Genomic DNA, 14,617 nt, shown 5'->3' with positions numbered 1-14,617 from the left:
CCTGCCCTGCTTTCATGATTCATTTTTTACAACTAGCACAGCTACACAATAAGAATTCTTAATGCAGCTCCCTTTTATTAATCTAGTCTATCAAAAACAAACATTACCCCAAGGTGCCCACAAAACTCAAACACCATTACAGGATGCCCACTTTTAAGGCGAAGCGATACAAAAGGGGATGATGGACGGAGCGTTTGAGCAAATCAAACACTCACCCCCAGTCAACTGATCTGGGTTTAATCCATCACCATTCTTTAGCTCACTCAGCCACCCCAGTTCAGACATGGCCATATGCAAATCAGTCTGACCCTGTGCCTCATGGGAACAGTTTAGCCCGAACTGCCAAGCCATGTCTTCCCTGGACCAGAAACAAGCATACTGGGACCGGTTTCGGATTCATAATCCTCATCAGCCAGGCTATCTTGAATCCAGTGGCCAAGTGAGCAAGGGACTCACGTCGGAGCATACCCTGCCAACCTAGGGCAAACAAAGCGATACAAAAGGGGATGATGGATGCTCAGACGTGAGTCCCTTGCTCACTTGGCCACTGGATTCAAGATAGCCTGGCAGATGAGGATTATGAATCCGATACCGGTCCCAGGATGCTTGTTTCCGGTCCAGGGAAGACATGGCTTGGCAGTTCGGGCTGGACTGTTCCCATGAGGCACAGGGTCAGACTGATTTGCATATGGCCATGTCTGAACTGGGGTGGCGGAGTGAGCTAAAGAATGGTGATGGATTAAACCCAGATCAGTTGACTGGGGGTGAGTGTTTGATTTGCTCAAATGCTCCGCCCATCATCCCCTTTTGTTTCACTATTAAGGCGAGCGCTTCTGCTCCACCCAACTGGCCCTGGCTACCATCCCACATATCTGCAAGAACACAGCCAGAGGAAGAACCTTCCCCTACCTCGTAGCAAAGACATGGAACACCCTGCCTCTTCACCTCAGGCAATCACCATCACTGCCTCAATTCAGGAAGGACCTCAAGACCTGACTCTTCGACTAAACCACAGTGCCATCAACAGATTAGCAGTCCCCCCACCACCAGCGCCTTGAGACCCTTACGGATGAGTAGTCTCACTCTACAAGACACTTGATTGTTTCCTGTAAGGTGTTTTTTGTTCTTACAGAAAATATTAACAGACTTTAATCAGTGTACCAGTACATCAAAACTCCTCTGGCTTGTCCCCTTAAGATGGATTCTTTCTTTTCTCCAAATCTACTCTGGTTCTACTTAATTTTATCCTAATCCTACAAGTGCCATTTCTGCTTCAGGCTGGTCAAGGTCAGGCCTGCTCCAGGTCTGCCTGTACCGGTTTTGCTCTAGTCCTGCTATTACTTTGGCTCTGCCAGCACTAGATCTGCAACAGAGCTACAATTTCCAGTCAAGTTCTGCTCCCGCCCGCTTCAATTTTACCACAGAAAAGGCATGATCCTATGGCGAGGCCAGGGGCGTTGCCTCACTGAAATGCCGCCAGAGAGAAAAAGAAAATGCTAATGAAGTTAATTCATTACCATTTTATTTTTCTTCACCCCGTCCCGGACTGAGCATCAGGACGGGGGCAGGGCAGCTGCTGAATGACAGCAGCAGAAAGAGAAGAATATAGCATATTACATCGCATGCTATTACATCGCGTTCCGTTACAATGAGGTTGTTACAACAATCACATTGTTAGAATGCGATACCTTTACAACGCAAGTCATTAGATCGACTTGCTGTAGGGGGCGTGCTGGATTTAGGAATAGTATAGTCTACTATTCCAAATCCAGCCTGCGCAAAAGTAGGGAAGGTGTTGGAATAGTAAATTATACTATTGCTTAGGTTAGAGCGGCCCCTACACAAGTCGATCTAATGACTTAGGTTGTAAAGACATCGCGTTCTAACAACGCGGTCATTGTAACAACCGCGTTGTGAAGGAATTGCGATGTAAACGCGGTCTCCGAAAGAGAAGTGCACTTTCAGTTTAAAGTGCAAGTCTGTTTTGCCATCCGGCTTGCGACGCCCAGCCACACATGCATACTTTAAACCTCTCTAACCCAGCTTTCTTGCACGCCAAAGCCTCCAGAGCGATGTGGACTGCTAAGTGAGCGTGCTCCCACCAGGCCTAGCACTGACCTCATGCTGGCGAGAGCAGAGCTAGCATTAGTGAAGGGAGTTTGGAGCCTGCCTGGAGGAGAGAAGACCATAGAGGAGGAGAAGAACGTTGCGTTGCGCTCGCAAGTAAGTTGTTTTAATTGAATTATTACAGTTTTTAATGTCCCATCCGCCCTACCACCCTTGGAACATGCCAGCCACCACCGGGGGAGACTTAGCTTTAACAATTTGCCAAGAAAAACCTAGGACGACTTGACACAGCAGAGTCATTCTTGGAATGCGTAGAGATTGGAAACTTAACCATCCCAAACAAATAGCACAAGCAACAAATTTTTAAGCAAGCTTGGCAAACATCAGGTCTTGAATTAATCAGACTCACAGTCCTACTGAATCAATCAGACACTTCCCCTTGGTATTTGGGTGCAGACTAGGCCGAGCACCCAAAAAAATACCTCGAATGCAGTATATAATGGAAATTAAGAAATACTTATCTCTGCAGATGAGCCCTGACCTTTAAGGGTGGTGAAACCTACATGCACCAGGTAGCAGGGCAGGAATGCAAAGATACTAGCAGTGTGGCATCTCACATTATGAGTTTCTCTACAAGAGGTATGCAGCCTTCCTTTGGAGGAGGGCTAGGTACTGCCCTCAAGAGAAGCAGGGGGAGGTTTGTGTAAAATTATTAGAGAATGTAGTATTGCAGAAAAAGCTGCACCAATGTTTGCATAATCTAAGACACATCAATAAGCCCTTGGGCTAGAGAATAATTAACAATATGAGTCAGAGAGGTGTATTAGAAGTGAAACAAAGGATGGATCTACCAATCATCTCCACCCTGCATCTTTGTCACATTGCTCTGTCAACAAAGAAAAGCAATTGAAATTAGAAGGTACCACCTAGGGTTAATTTGATTTGTAGAAGGGGAGACACTCTGGAATATATAATGCACATGTCTCACTTTCATTCTGATGAAGGTCCCCCTGAACGAGGCTGAAACACATTAGCCACCTGGCAACATTTCTATCGGTCACGGATAAGATGTAAATAATGAAATGATAGGACATGACAGAACTACCACTGTTTAGTGCTCTATAATTGTCAATGATTGACGTTTTCAATTTATCAGGAGTGGTTCCTCCACGAGAGCGGATGAGCATTGCCGGCTAAAAAAATGACCCCAGAGCTGACAAATAAATTGGCAATGAAGTTTATTTATTTATTTATTTATTTATTACCATTTTATTTTTCAGCAACCTTCCCTGAACAGAGCGTCAGGATGGGGCGGGGCAATTGCTGCTGAGTGTCAGCAGGGAGCTGTGCAAATATGTTTAAAGCGCACATGTCCCTTTGGCCGACCGGCCGTGAGACGGCCAGCCAGACATGCGTATTTTAAACATTTCTCCTTACCTGTCTTAGACCGCTGTGTTAGAGAAAGCAAAGACCACCAGTGCTCTTAAGAGTGCTGAGAGAGAGGCCACTCCCTCCAATCCTGACGCTTCTCTCATGCTTGAGAGCTGCGTCAGGAGTGGGCAGTACAGTTTTCTGGGTACTGGAGCTTCGAGGAGGACATTGTGTGGCAAACCAAGAAGGTATGTGCCATTTTTAATTCATTTTTTGCTTTAGTTCCACCCACCCACGAGTATTAAGACTTGCTAGCTGCCACTTCAATTTATGTAACCCATCCAAATCCTATGTTTTTTTTTTTTTTTACAAAAAGAGATGTTCATATGAATTGCAGTTGAATAATTGGAATCATTTTTCTTTGAGAACAGTGATGTATTTGTAAAAAAAAGGGGCACAGGGTTGATGCCCACTTTGCAGCGTGCCTCTTGGTCACACAAATATGTGTTGTTCCTTTTGTAATACCAAAGAGTCCTGGGACCGTGGACACTTCGGTTGTTCCTCCCTGTTCCCTTAAAAAAAAATCTGTGATGAAAGCAAACTGTCACTTTCAAAGAAAGTGCAGTACGGTCTGCATTAGGTTAGTGCTGCCTTCTATATACATGTAGGTACTGTAAATGAGCCATCTGAAAATGTAGTGAGACACCATAATGGCACCATATAAAATAACTTTACAAACACTGTATTTAATTTCTAAACCAATTTTCTTCTAGAGGCAAATTTGTTTCAAAAACACCTTTGGTGGCAGACCAATTGTTTTCTCTACAGGTCAACCCCTTTAATGCACAGACAATCATTTCCTCATTGGTTCAAACACATTTTTTACCAGCGTGTACCGGAGGCATTAAGGCTGGATAGATAATCTTTAAAGCATCATGGACCGCTAGCTAGCTATTCTTCAGTCCCTGCCAGTTTTCAGGTGCTCTACTCTGTGAGCCTAGTTGCTGAAAAAGTGTCAACCTGTGCATCATAACCTATCACCCAAGATGGGTGCATATATTTAGGTATTTTCAGATCCTGTTACACTCTAAAAGAGTTTGCCATAAAAATCGAAACAAATCGTAGTACGGTCTTCAACCTCTACTGGTTTACGCACATTGCAGACAAATCGACTGGAATACGAACGGTAGAAAAGTGTAAAAGAATATTTGTGTACACTTGTATCTCTATGGGAAATGAATTTACCTGTGAGCACATTCCATTGCCAGTTAGCATTGGAGAGCTGTTCTATTCTTTTACCGTCCTGTGAAGAAGCTATGGGCCAGATATAGGTAAATACTATTTACCTATTCTTAAATACCAAATTTTACCGATTCGGTATTTAAGAATAGGTAAATAGTAAGTAGGTAATTTTTCGGTGAATTTGACCTAATCTGTAAAATTGGTATTTACCGAATCAGTATTTAAGAATTCTGTAATTTACCGATTCCTTAAATTACAGAATCCTTAATATCGTCCCCTACATCAGAAAAGCCTATTACCGGTCGGTAACGACCGAAATTCGTTAATTTTGTCCTTTACCGACCGGTAATATCCTTCCTACATCTGGCCCTTAGTTCTGCTTTTTGCTAGAGTCATTTTCAAGGGAGGAAAAGGACATCAAAAACATTTGTGAACACCAATCCACAAGTTTGTGGGTGTACACAAATCACAAGTCTGTGGACATTCACAAACTTGTGGCTGGGCAACAACTCAGGCTATTTTGTTTTTTACCCCCCATTGAAGACTTACCCAGAAAATTTGTAAAAACTGACAATTTACGATCAGGAGTAAACACCATCTAAGGGCAGAAGTGTCTGTTGTTCCTGATTCTATGAACTAGGATCAAGAAAATTCCTCTTGCAGATCAGTCTCTGAACATAAGTTCTACTTAAGTACCAACAACTTGGTGAAAGAAGTGTTAACTGTGTTGATGAAAAATAAACAACAATATACAGTCGATCATGAGGCAATGAGAAGCTAATGTAGCGTCTTACCTGGCCTAGGTACTTCTTCCACACGGGTTCTTCGTTGTCCACTTTGAATTCATTCCAGCCGTGTTTCAGTCTGCGTTGGATCACAGAATAATCAGAGAGCCCCAAATCCAAATCAACCTGCAAACAGCCACATGCATCAAGTGAGATAAAATAACAATTCCCAAACAATGGTTCAACATATAATCCATTAATCTGGAGACTTGTCTCCATTTGTGTACCTTTAGCCAGCAATGCTGGCTTTTCAGATGCCCTCTCTCTTCATTTGCCCAAATCACTTATCTACCCGGAGCTCTTAGACAAGGGTAAATGACATAAAGCCACGCTTCTTCCACTTAAGGACAGAGTGTGAGAATTGCTTGGATCACTTACTACTCATCTTCATTACATGGAGTCATAGTCTTCCTCACTACAATCCTTACTTGGTGGCAGTTTTGCTTATTCCTACAAACATTATGTAATTTTCCATAAGTAACTGAAAAAAATACCCATTTCCATATGGCCACAGAACCAGAGTCCAAGCCAACACTCTTTCGGGAAACACTGAAAACTGACCCACCTCATAGCACGTCCTATAATACCAATCTAAAAGAAGAAAGACTTTCTTATGCAACCAAAAGTCATATTCCCTTGCCGGTGGAGAGGGTGATAGTGCAGGACTCGGACGAGGAAGATTACCACTCAGAGTAAAGAAGATTACCAGTAAGTAAACGGAGCATTGTGTCCTCATCTGGATTCCTCATACCACTCCTTACTCCATGAAGATTTATCCAAGCTAAAGCAGCTTTACAACAACAGGAACATCTACATTTCTTGTCATTAAAAATGACTTACAATCCTCTGTAACCCAATACCCTGCAAAATATTGTTGTCTGTAAATTATCTGAAAAACATGTGGGTTTGGCCGGCTGTCTCACGATGGCCAAATGGGCACGCGCACTGAAGCGGTCTCCAACCCGAGCTGCGTTGCCTGGTTGGAGACCGCCGACACAGGCTCCCAAGTCTAACTGGGAGTGCAAATTCGTGGTTCTCAAGCCAATCCTGAAGCTGCTTTCAAGTTGCCACCAGCAACGTGAGAGATGCATCATGATTTGCCGCAGTGGAGTCTGGGAGCCTGTGCCTGCAGTGGAGAGGAGCTTAGAAGAGCACTGCAATCAGGCAATGCAGCAAATAATTTTTTTTTGATTTATTTGTACTGCCCGCTTGTCCACCCAGCGTCCGCCTCTGCCCTACCACCCTTCTGGAACACCGGGAGCTGCTGCTATTCATGGTCATACTGACCGCAAAACAAGGAAAGAAGGAAAGAAAACAGGAATATGCAGATCCGGTTCTACATGAAAAGAGGAAATAACTATTGTCAAAAAGTAGGATCAATATGTAAAACACCTTTAGCAGAAAGAAAATGAAGAAACGAGTCATGTTTACACCCTTATCTCCTCTAGATGTCGTCCTGAGGAAACTGCTACAATGAGAAGGACTTTGCCTATTAAAAAGCTTCGGTCTATTGAATCTAAGAGCTGAAAAAGAGCTTTTTACTAGCATCACTCGGTGAAGTCAGGCCCAATAAACTATCTTTAGGACACAATGCCATCTCTCCTTGGACTCCCAACCAATCCCAAGCTGTAGCCCTGGGCTGACTTAACCGACTGACCAGATGGATTCTCAAGATGCATTAAGGAACTGGGGAGTGGAAATTAAGTAAAAAACATGTCAAAGATAAAAAAAACATTTAAAAGACTGACAGCTAGAGGATACAAGCCCTGAACATCAGACCCTCTAAAAGCTTTAATAGCTGCCCACTGACTATCAAGGGAAGAAAATGCCTGAACAGAAATCCATCACTAAGATAATGCAGACTCAGGATAGGAGCACAGGAATAAGCTTGAACCAGTTTCGAGGAAGACCAAGAATCAACGTTTTGCTAGTGCCTAGAATTCTCCTAATGGTCGTTGGTCTTCTAGACTGCTGAACAGAAAGTTAGAAATTTATACCTTGGCAAAACATCCATGGGCTTTCACACTTCTCTTCTAACAATCCAACCTCCCCAATCAAAGGCTTATAAATGCTATTCTGAATGTGAAAGGGCCCACAAGTGTATGGGACAGGTTGGCTAAATCTACAGACTGCAAACTGAAACACTGAGAATAAGCAGTAACCAGGACCTTCCTGGCAAATATGGTGCCACCAACAGAACCTCTTTCTTCTTGTCCCTGATTTTGCAAAGCACCCTGGAGAGGTTAGGGATGCCTGGGCCACAGAAAAGACAAGGCAATGGTACCTCAGATACCTGATAGGGAACCAGAGAGTCAAAAGTGAGTAAGGCAAGACAGTTTAACCCTGTTGTAAATAGGTCTAACCAAGAAAGCCCAAACCTCTAAACATCTGATTGGAAAATATTAGGAAAGAGACTAACAGATGTTGAAGATTGAAAGATTTTGCTCAGAGGATTATTACTCTTCCCCAGTAAATGAAGTAGCTCCAGGGAGAAGGGACTTCTGCTTACCCCCCACCCCCCATCTCCTGATCTAAGGTAGCTAGCTTGAGAAACCCGAAAAACACCAAAGGTGGCCATATGCCTGGACCCACTTGTTCATCTTTTTTTATCCGTTTGAGCTCTTATCCTTAAGTAGAGGAGCATACAATAAAAATTATCAATAATGTACTACCATTTTCCATTCAACACTATAACCCCTGAATGGCACAGTTTCTCAAAATAGCTCAACGGCCTGTCCTGCTGACATCCATTGTAATTAACTGAGAAGGAAGAGGAGCCAATGAAATCCCTCTGTCCAGATGATCTGACTCCACGGCTGCAAATTCTGACAAGTTTTCTGAGTTACTGGAATTAATGCCTTCTACTTCTCTGAAGAGGGGTTGTAGTGGGATAAAGGGTGAAAATGAAGCATGGCCAATTGAGCCACTTAAGACATACTGCCATTTCTGCTTGAACTCTCAACCAAGACCAAAAAATGCCTCTATCAGATAGACAAATTGGATTTTTTTCTCGATTGAGCAGACATCTGTTTCTCTGACGGCGATCACAAATATGGCTCACATCCTTGAGCCTCTTGGAGAAATAAAGGGAATAAATTAACTAGTCACCAAGGTCTGAAACTCCTGAATACCATGAGCATGTATAATACTCTCAAAGCGGCAGGACATGGTGGATGTCATTTAGCCAGAGCCAGACCAAGTGAAAGAACTCAAAATTGGTAATGTTGACGTATAATAAAAAAACAGAGGAACTTCTCAGAACCCCGATAGGGTAGGATGAATTGTGTGATAACCATTTTTAAGGGATTGTAATTAACCCCTTCGTCGCTTGTGACGGAACGGTTCCGTCACGAGCGCCGGTTGGACTGTGCTGATGACGGAACCGTTCCGTCACGGCCACGCCCGTTTCTTAGAACCTTCAGCACAGCGCGAAAATTCACGCTGAAGGTGTTAAGATAGTGCTTTTGTCTCTGTAGAATTAAGATAGAATTGACATCTCCTGAATGTTTTTGGATCACAGGCATGCTGCAGTAACAACCCAGTCAATTCTCCTTCTCTGGAAATAATGCAGTTTTTGAGAGCAAGTCTTGAAGACCCTGGAGACTATTCTGTTATTGTGTGGGGGGTTCTTTTAGCTGGAGTCTGAGAGAAATAATCCTCTGGAAACCTCTGAAACTATTTGATTCCCCTTGTTAATGATGTTGAGGCCCCACACATTGGAGACTGACTGCTTCCAGAAGAAACCCCGCTACCAGAAATGCAAAGTCATCATTTGTTTGGGGAGGGTGTTGGGGTTGGTGGGAAGGATGATGAGGACAAGCGAAACTGGCTGAACTAGAATCTGGCAGAGGGAGAAGATCCCTGGCCTTGCCCTTTTCATGAAAGGACAGACTTGATACTCTGGATGAGCTGAGAAGAACCAAAAAAAATGATCTGCTCCATACCTTCGGCCTCAAACCATGGGAAGAGCAGGAGCTATTGATCTGTGATGTTCTGCCAATTTTTATGAAGTTATTTATTTGTGCATCAAAATGTTTTACTCAGGGGAATGGCAGATGGCTGAACAGGCTTTTAGGAAGGAAGCACCTGCTTTCCCCAGAACCTAGCCATATATGATGCCATGCTTAAATATCTGAGCGAGAGGCAGCAGGTGAATGAAATAGCCGGTAAAAAACCTGATTTGTTTTTTTCCATTTTGGCCAGCCTAGATGAACAGTTTTTTCATTCTTAAATTACCTCTTCAAAAGCCTAAAATGTGCCCTAAATATGAATCATATGTGCAGTTGCTCACAGCAAACTTATGATACGCTTTAATCGTCACATCCGCTATTCTGACAACCACCTCTACACGAGTCGCACCTTTTGACCAACTGGAGGCATAAGTGGAAAATCCCAGTATCAGTGAGTCAGTTTTAACTAAAGAAGTGGGCACTCTACATCTTTCCATTCTCTATTTCATACTTTGCTACATGCAACGGAAGATAATTTGGTTCCTTTTGCTGATACTGGGAAAATTAATCCTCTTCCCCCTTGAAGTTTAGGTGCTAGCAATTCTAAATGTTCTCTAAGACTTTACAAGACTTCATTAAAGCCAGCCCCTTGCACATATCAGCTCCTTTGCTCCAGACCTTCTTCCGGAAGGTCTGTGTCTTAGGTAGTCTTATCTTATCTTATCTGTTTGTAAGGAGAGGGCCCCCTCTTCAGCTTTTAAAACTACAGCCACTGCATTATTTATCACGTTTTGCAGCGGTTCAGAAGAGTCATCCTGTATTTCAGGCTGTTCTCAATGATGTCTTTTACGAAGCATTTCGTATGCCCATCTTGCCATAGTATTCTGAGTGGAAACATGAGATCGCTTACTGAATTCCCTGCTTCTATAACAATGAGGCTTATAGAGGTCTCCTGAAACAGCTGCCATTTTGAAGACAGGCAGAGTGGCAGTGTTGAGTCTAAGTGGGCCATGCAGAGGATCTCCTCCTCAAAGGGCAGCCTAAGATATGCATTTAACCCAAATGAATGCTTTAGAATATCCCTCCTAGCCCGCCCTCCTCTTCCCTTCTAGACTAACGCATTGAGGTAGCGAAATCCTACAACCCATCAAAGGAAAGAAGCAGGGACATGAGCAGAGAGGAAAGTAGAACTGCTACTGCAGGACCACTTTCAGTGCTACAACTCCGGGATGGAATCCTGTCAAAGGGCAAGTGACTCATCTTGGGTAAAGCCTGGGTTGGTAAGGAATCTACGGTTAGATCATGTATCTACCAGATAAGGCGTTACCGAGTGTAAGTAACTTGTCCATCTCATAGAGACATTTAGCCACAGATTCCTTACCTTTGAATAAATACCCAAGCAATACCATTCCTGGAGGAGGGACCACAGGGAATTTTAGCCCAGGAAGTCCTGCAGACACGCCAAAAAGGCTGTCCATGCGGACTTGACTGTCCAGGCTGTAGTGCTTGGTGAGTCAGCTTCAGAGAGTCCCATTGGCTGAGATACTCTTGAAAAATGTAAGGGTAGTGGTCCCTGCTCCAATCCCTTCATGATACTTAGTCCCAGTCTTACAAGGGTTACACTAAGAGGTTTTGAGTACTTAGTGCAATCCCAAATATCTTGGGTTACAAATAAGGTGACCCTTTTAGTGGCTATAACCTATGCAAGGAGATTGGGAGAACTGAATTCTGTGAGAAAAGTGGTTTATCATAGGATGTGGTTGTGCAACCGCAACATGTAATAAAGAAACAATTTTGTATCTGGTACAGTCAGGCTCATTTGTAAAACCCTAGTGCAATCCTGTGTAGCCGTGGCTCAGAACAGTCAAGATGTATCAAAGGAACAAGTGTAAAGCATTAGGAAGTACCAAAACAGTTGAATAAGAAGAAAACAACACACTAAAAATTTGACACAAACTTATAAAACTAGGTTATATTATCATCTTTAAATAGATACCTCAATGACAAAACTCCCCTAGAGGGTTCCGAAGATATGAATTTCAAAAGGAATAATAAATCACTGCTTTTCACTCGATTAAATATTGTAAATTACTGCAAGTCGTGGTTCAGGGTTAGGCACAACGCGCAACTTGAGAACAATTATATAGGCGCTCTTGAGGGACCAATTAGGGCGGGAGTCACAGGTATCAGTCACAACCAGTTGGACAGTTACCTGTCGGCTTAAGCAGTCTCTATTCCAATTCTAGGTCCTATGGGGGAACCACCATAGAAGTCAATGGAGGGTTCCTGATGAAAGAGATGCAGACTGCTGAAGATGCAAAAAGATGCTGATAATGTGGAGCTACTGTTGAAGTTCTTCCTGTGGTAACCCCTTGGCCCACAACCTTAGGGACTGCAACATTGGCCTCGGGGATCGATGCCACTCAAAGTTGGGGTGAAGTCCAGCACAAAACCAGTTGCAACAGGTCAGCTGGTCTCTGGTTCCAGAAAACCCAGCGGTCCCTTTAATTTCCATGCTGGGTGGCCAAAGTGCACTCTGGTGACTCTCCTGGGCCCAGCAGAACCAGGTGCAACTTTTGAGGGTCAGGACTCGGTCTCCCAAGCTGCACTTGTAATTCAGCAGCAGTCATGCTTCTTGGCACTGGGCTCTCAAGGGTGCAAGCTTCCCAGAGTCTAAAGCATTCTGGCTTTTAACAGGGAGTCAGCTACTTAACTGTTGGAGTCACCTTCTCAGTCGGGGAAACTTTTCTGAGAGCAGGGCACCACAGGTAAAGTCCTTTCTTTGCTAGTCCAAAGTACAGCATGTGCTGTCTGGTCTTTACTACAGCCTCTCTTTGCTGGATCTGGGGAACAGCAAGGCAGTCCTTCGATCATCTCACAAGACAGATGTGATCAGAGGTCTGGATCCCAGGGGAGCCCCCTTCATGCCGGTTACATGCCTGTGGGGAGGGTTTGGCAACTAATTAGTCATCAGCAACCAGGTCCTGTCCCACCTGATGACGACTTCCTGTGAAGTATGGCATCTAGCTAACACATGGAATGCACTATTCTGCCACTCTCAACATGGCAGAAACCTTCTCTCGGTGTGTGAAGCTCCCTAGCCTAACTCAGAGGTGTGACTATCTGGGGGCTACAGCCCCCTTGTAAAACAGGTTTGCCAACTGCTTCTCCCTCTCTGTCTGAAATGCCAGCCTGTCTGCTAAAAAGAAAGAGCAGCCCTTACCATGTGTGAATACAAGCACAGAAGGCTAACTCAAGTACAGCAACTGTGTGCAACTGTAAATGGCTACTAGAAATGTTTGGGCAATAAAGTGGGTACTTTTTAAAGTTACAGTTTGTGAAATAGTTACAATAAATGTGGCTTGCGCAACAAGTCGAGTTTAATGCAATGAGTCTTTTGACTCCTTGAAGTTCCATATTCAGCAGTCCCACTAGCAGGTTAGCATTGCAAAATTGTCAGCGTATAACTCCATACTTGCCAATGGCTCTACTAGCCTTGCTACAGTAAAAATGACAATGCAAGGTTTTTACTGTCAGGACACGTAAACAGAGCACGTGGTCTTCTTTTCAATATAATGCACCCTACGTTTGGGGTTCTGTAGGCCTGCATTAGGTGATTATATCATATATATATATATATATATATATATATATATATATATATATATATATATATATATATATATATATATATATATATATATATATATATATATATTTGGGGTTTTGCCATTGGTTTAACTAGCAACAGCAAGTTAACAGTGTAAGAAAAGGTTTTGCCAGCAGATAATGGCAGGCTAGGAGTCATGCTTTGCTTTGTCACACCCTTGGCATAATAAATGCTGCAGTCCTTGAGGGACACTTAACTTACATGCCTTAGGCACCACTGATACCAAATACTAGAGACCTATAAGCAAGGTAACGTATGCCAATTGTGGGTAAACCAATTAGACATATGACTTTTAAGGTTTAATGCACTGGCACCAAGTCCTGTTTGGTAGGACTCAATGCACTTCAGAGTTGAAAAACTAGCAGTACAGGTCTAAAAGTTTAGGGACTGATCATGCAAAAAGAGGCATTTCCTTGCAAATTACTTATTAAATGTTTATCCCTTCCCAGCTAGTGTAGTCCTGAGGCCAGGCACAGATTTTAGGCCAAAGGGTGAGTCACATTTTCACTACTCGCAAGAAATAATTCAATCAGTTTTCCAGCCTTTAACACCATCATCATCTCTGGATGTTAGGAGGGCATTATTGATTAATTTAGAAAAATCTAAAGTTTTCAGATCATCACAGTATTTATTCATTTCGTTTGGAGTGCTGAATAAAGAAAGAAAGCTTCACCAACCACTCCGAGTAAGTCTGGGAGACAGGACATTTACTCAGGCCAATATTTCAATGGGACAAGAGTGATCAGGGAACATACTCTATAGATCAACAAGGGTCAACCCTATATCATGGGAGAAGGTAGCAGGTGCGTAATTGCAGGAAATTTGCAGAACAGCCACATTAGTGATACTGAACACGTTTCTGTCTCATTAGAAGTTGTACTTGTTTTCTAATAATTCCGAGAATTTTGGTGCTCCGGTTTCGAAAACAGCAATGAAGTAATTGTTGAATTAAAGTATCTCAGTTGATACCAGTATATAATTGTGTTTTGGTGCATATTAGCTTTGCTCCATCCTCAAGAGTAATTAATGCGTAGAGGAGGATACAATAAACAGTGCTTAATTTGAGCCTGTGGTTTCTGGTGCTCAGCACCGGCACTCAATTGTCAGCACCGGCACTTTTCATGAGCACCAGTTAAGGACACATTCATTTATGGTAGGCCTTGGGAGATTAAGTGATTTGCCCAGAATCACAGAATGTTGAGCCGGCGCCGAGTCTGGAACTTTGTTCCCCAGCACCAAAGTCAGCAGCTCTGGCCATTGCACCACATTCTTTCCCTGCTTTCACAGTTAGTAGTTGGTTCTGTTTTAGGCAGTGCTAACAGGAGAAATTGGCTGGTACAAGCTTCCCCCTGACGAGAGACCCGGCACTTATTTATTTTTTTAACCACTGACATTGGTGCTAAGGGTGGAATTGTAACCGAGGTTTCGAATTTCCAAAATCAGCTACTTAGCCACCATACCAAAGCTCCCAAAAGCCATTGTCATTCTTTACTCCATTTAACACAAACCAAACAGTTGGGAAAAAAATCCGA

At 43.2% G+C, this 14,617-nt stretch overlaps 1 protein-coding gene across 2 annotated transcripts in view; it reads right to left on the bottom strand.

Annotated features, from left to right (window-relative positions):
- The window catches only part of ATP2C2 (ATPase secretory pathway Ca2+ transporting 2), a 319,746-nt gene that overhangs the window by 170,667 nt on the left and 134,462 nt on the right, over positions 1-14,617 (bottom strand). For both annotated transcript variants that reach the window (XM_086945837.1, XM_086945838.1), the window contains exon 3: positions 5,475-5,591. In XM_086945837.1, the coding sequence (XP_086801963.1) occupies positions 5,475-5,591 (117 nt within the window). The remainder of the gene's footprint in view (positions 1-5,474; positions 5,592-14,617) is intronic.

Source organism: Lissotriton vulgaris, chromosome 12 (genome assembly GCF_964263255.1).
Source record: "Lissotriton vulgaris chromosome 12, aLisVul1.2, whole genome shotgun sequence".
Classification (NCBI taxonomy): domain Eukaryota; kingdom Metazoa; phylum Chordata; class Amphibia; order Caudata; family Salamandridae; genus Lissotriton; species Lissotriton vulgaris.
This window is presented reverse-complemented; position numbering and strand designations above follow the sequence as displayed.